Below are 4,612 nucleotides of genomic sequence, written 5' to 3' on the forward strand. Positions count from 1 at the left end.
GAGTTCAGCACTGAATGTTGATTTTAGAGGGAGATGATAGGACAAAAATGCAAATAGATGGAAATCAAAATCAAAGTCTGATCAACAGACAACCTGCTAGAATGTGGCAAGGTTGGCCACATAAAGAGGAACTGCAGGAATTCCAAGAAGATGGAGAATGATAGCGTAAATATGGTATCTGAAGAAGTACATGATGCATTATTGCTGACAGTTCATAGTTCTGTTGATGATGGAAGTAAAGAAGAGAGTGGGTTCGGGACACCCTTTTTCTATTGTTCCACAGACAGGTAGCGGAGAACCATAAAATTATAAGGAAATTTTGCAAGATGAAATTTTGAGCAAGTGGGAGTTAACAAAACTTTCACCATGGAAGAAAAAATTACATAACAAGTAGGTGTATCGCGTGAACATTGAGTTCGATGATAGTAAGAGGTACAAGGCTAGACTTGTTGGAAAAGAATTTCAGCAGAGGCAGGATATTGCACATGCAGTGGGAGTTGTAAGCAGAGACAAGAGTAACCTAGGAAATAGTTTGGAGGTGCAAGACTATGAGGACCCTGCTGATATGTTGACTAAGGGTGCTACTCTTGAGAAACTGTAGTTGCATAACTTCAGTTGGTCTTCTGGTGTGAAGACAAGGGCTTTGAGTTGCAGAAGAGGATGATTCATGTTTGAAGAAAAGGGCGACGCTGCCACTGGAGGGGATCAGTTTGAGGAAGGAGATGTTGTAGCATGTGTATCGATCTTCAAGTGGAAGATTTGTTAAATGTGGAGACTTGTTCTCAATCTTGTCCTCCAGTTCCCACTCCTGATGGCGAAACATTGCGACCCCGCTACTGATCCTGAGAGGTCGCGACCCCAACTTTCATCCCCGCCTGACGTCGATTCGCGAACAGCACCAACCGCTCCCGACTTCCTCTGCCACGAAACGAAGCATCGCTTCGCTCCCTGCTGTTTTGCGATAAAAGGAGCGGCTCTCCTTATGATTTAGTTTAGTACACGACCTTTTTAGTGTCCTTTTTCGGGTTTCCTCGAGATTGAGAAAGAGAAGTGCAAACAGTAGTTTCTTGCGGCAGAGGAAAGAAAAAATAAGAAGAAGAATATTGTTCTCCTTTGGCTTCTTCTTTGTGGTTTGTGGCTGAAGAAAAATTGGGTTTATTTCTCTTGTAAGTTTATCTTTTTCGGTGTATCTCGGTGTAGAGAGAGAAGAAGAGAGAGCAAGGAATCGAGAGATCCCTCTCGTAAGTCGAGACGATCGACTGGTGTAAATTCCTCAAGTAGTAAAATCTTTTTCAACTCTATGGACATAGACAATTTGTCGAACCACGTAAATCTGTGTGTTCCGCTGTGTTAGTGTTTTCTGATGTGAATTTTCTCGTTCTATTTTTCGTTTCGTTTTCGATTGTTTTCCTATCTTATTTTTATATATATACAACAACAACTGTTATATATCACAACACAATGTATATTTGTTCAACTATGAGTGATTGGATCATGTTCCTAATCAAGGAAAATGATCATAAACTCATATGATATCAGTGAAGTTTATTGCCTTCAACATTTTTTAAGTGCTATCAATCATTTGTTTAGAACACCTTTCAAAATGTTAATTAAATTTAATGGTGTTCATGTCACAAAATGATTTTGGGCGGCCTAGAGACCCAAATATATTAATTTAGTTTTTTTTTCTCATGATGAAAAAATTTTATTCATCACATAAATTAAATTTTTTTTTAAAACAAAAAGTATTGTGCAATTTGACCTTATTCCACATGCCTGCTGTGAATATTTGAAATACACAATTTGTTGTATATAAAATGTCAAATGATTACTTTATAAAAGATAGTTAGTGCAAGAATACATTTCAGTATAGATCGTTCAAGAATCATTAGACAATATTAACAATCTCATTGAATTTTGATATAGCTTTACTTGTAAAATTTTGAAAATAGAGTTCTATGTAGCCCACCTTACTGTTGTGGTTAGGTGCAGTATTGGGATCAGGGGAGAGCTGAGGGGGTCATTCGCTGCCACTAAATTCTTAATAAACTTTTTAGTGTCGTATAATATATGATTAAGAATCTGGTTCCCAAACATTAAAATACTTAATAATAATTTAATACTAATTATATTTTTTAAAATAACAATAATTTTTAAAAAATAATAAGAAAGTGAAAGTTTTTTAAACATAGATATCACCCATCTCTTGATTTTTTTTTTATTTCGTCAGCTCACTTTAATTAGGTTCCGGTTCTATGAATGAGGTCGCTTTAGCTGCATCCATAAATTGGTGAGTATGTGATCTAAGAAGCCAAGGTTACAATCAAATTTGTTCAAACATATATAAACATAGTAAGAAAAAAAGAAAAAAGAAAAATGTTGGCGATGTTAATTATGGGGGATTGTGTTGGAAAGACAGGGCAGGGCGGTGAGTAGTTGCACGAAAAGGGAATGCGGTGTCGAATCCAGTTACATGTAGGTTAGTCTTCAAAAAGATGGAGCTCGGCTTTTCTTCATTTTCTGTCGGCAGCTTCTTCCTGCGCTTAAATACCCATTTCTTTTGCTTGCTTTCGTAACTAGTTGGCAAAATACACTTTCTGCGCAGGCAGCCTCTCTCTCTCTCTCTCTTAATACTCATCACCATTTGTATGGCTCAACAAAAAAGAAATAAAAAAAAGATCACAGTGAATTTCATAACTTCAAAATCTCTATATATAGCTCCCAATAGTTCTTCCGATTAACAAACTCCACAGGCATCTCAAACAGGGCTTCTCTCCTCTCTCATTCCTTAACATCCTCCATCGCCTTCAACTCTTCATAGTTTTCTTCTCAAAGCGTTGTATCATTCTCACATCTCTTTCTCACACTTTTGGATATAAATATCGTATATATTCTCTCCAAACTCAAACCATGAACCCTACTAAGCTCCTGTCGAGAAAGGTCACGTGCGGTTTGGATGGCCAAGACTCCAGCTACTTCCTGGGCTGGCAAGAGTACCAGAGAAACCCTTATCACCCTATCACCAACCCCTCCGGGATCATTCAGATGGGACTGGCCGAGAATCAGGTATATACATAAATTCATATGTATATATATATATCTAAATAACTCTTTCTCTCTAGATTTTTATAAAATACATTAAACTAAATTTATTTTGCTCCATGTACGTAGCTCTCCTTCGATCTTCTGGAGACGTGGCTGGCTTCCCACCCTCACGCAACTGACTTCAAGATTAGCAACGGCAGTTCGTCACTCTTCCGGGAACTGGCTCTTTTCCAGGACTACCATGGTTTACCAGCTTTCAAACTTGTACGTCCATCCTCGCTTTTTTACAGAATCGAAGAACTCAGAAAAAATGAATTAATAAATCTTTTATATTTATGCATCATAATTTATATTATTTCTACGATATATAGTTAAAAAAATGAAAAATAGGTAGCTAGTGATGAAGCGTTCTAAGTGCATGCTCTTACATACTAATGGATGCAGGCACTAGCTGAGTTTATGAGCGAATTGAGGGGGAACAAAGTGAGCTTCAATCCAAACAAACTGGTCCTCACCGCCGGCGCCACCTCCGCAAACGAAACCCTGGTCTTCTGCCTCGCCAACCCCGGCGACGCATTCCTCCTCCCCACTCCATACTATCCAGGCTTCGACCGTGACCTCAAATGGCGAACTGGAGCCCAAATAATCCCAATCCGCTGCTCCAGCACCAATTCCTTCCGCCTCTCCAAAACAGCTCTCGACAACGCCTACCGCCGAGCCACCAAACTCAAACTTCAAGTCAAGGGAATAGTCATCACCAACCCATCCAACCCTCTCGGCACAACCATGACTTCCATTGAGCTCCACACCCTTGTCGACTTTATTGAAGCTAACAACCTTCATCTTATCTGCGACGAAATTTACTGCGGCACTAATTTCATCGCTCCTGCAGACTTCATCAGCATCAAACAAGTGCTCGTCAAACGCCCCCATCTCTCCAACCAAGTTCATATCGTTTACAGCTTATCCAAAGATCTCGGCCTCCCGGGATTTCGCGTCGGCGCCATTTACTCCGACAACGATCTGGTCCTCCAAGCTGCCACCAAGATGTCGAGCTTTGGCCTCGTTTCTTCGCAGACTCAGCACCTTCTTGCCACGATGCTCGGAGATAAAGAGTTTACAAGAAACTACATTGTGGAGAATAAGAAGAGGCTTAGGGAGAGACATAACATGCTAGTCAATGGTCTTCGAATGAATGGTATAGAGTGTTTGGAGAGTAATGCAGGGTTGTTCTGTTGGGTTGATATGCGTCATTTGCTTACAAAAAATAGTTTTGATGGTGAAATGGAGCTTTGGAAGAAGATAGTTTACGATGTTGGGCTAAACATATCGCCCGGTTCATCTTGTCATTGTGCCGAACCTGGTTGGTTTAGGGTTTGTTTTGCAAACATGACGGAGGCTACGCTCGACATCGCCATACAGCGGCTTAGGAAGTTTGTGGAAAGCAGTTTTGTGATTAGGCGGCAAAGTAGGCTCGGATCGGCGGCGGCGATTGCTTGCAGGTGGGTTCGTCGTTTGTCAGCGGCGTCAGAGAGGAGTTTGGAGCAGCTCTCTCGCTAGCTGATCG

At 40.4% G+C, this 4,612-nt stretch overlaps 1 protein-coding gene across 1 annotated transcript; it reads left to right on the top strand.

Moving 5' to 3' along the window:
* The first annotated feature begins 2,832 nt into the window (after positions 1 to 2,832).
* Positions 2,833 to 4,605, top strand: LOC110038434 (1-aminocyclopropane-1-carboxylate synthase 3-like). Its single transcript, XM_020743283.1, has 3 exons — positions 2,833 to 3,066; positions 3,172 to 3,309; positions 3,490 to 4,605. Exons 1-3 carry the CDS (start codon positions 2,911 to 2,913, stop codon positions 4,603 to 4,605), a joined length of 1,410 nt encoding a protein of 469 aa, XP_020598942.1. The 5' UTR covers positions 2,833 to 2,910.
* The last annotated feature ends 7 nt before the right edge of the window (positions 4,606 to 4,612 follow it).

The sequence above is a fragment of the Phalaenopsis equestris genome, unplaced genomic scaffold (assembly GCF_001263595.1).
Source record: "Phalaenopsis equestris unplaced genomic scaffold, ASM126359v1 Scaffold000002, whole genome shotgun sequence".
NCBI lineage: Eukaryota > Viridiplantae > Streptophyta > Magnoliopsida > Asparagales > Orchidaceae > Phalaenopsis > Phalaenopsis equestris.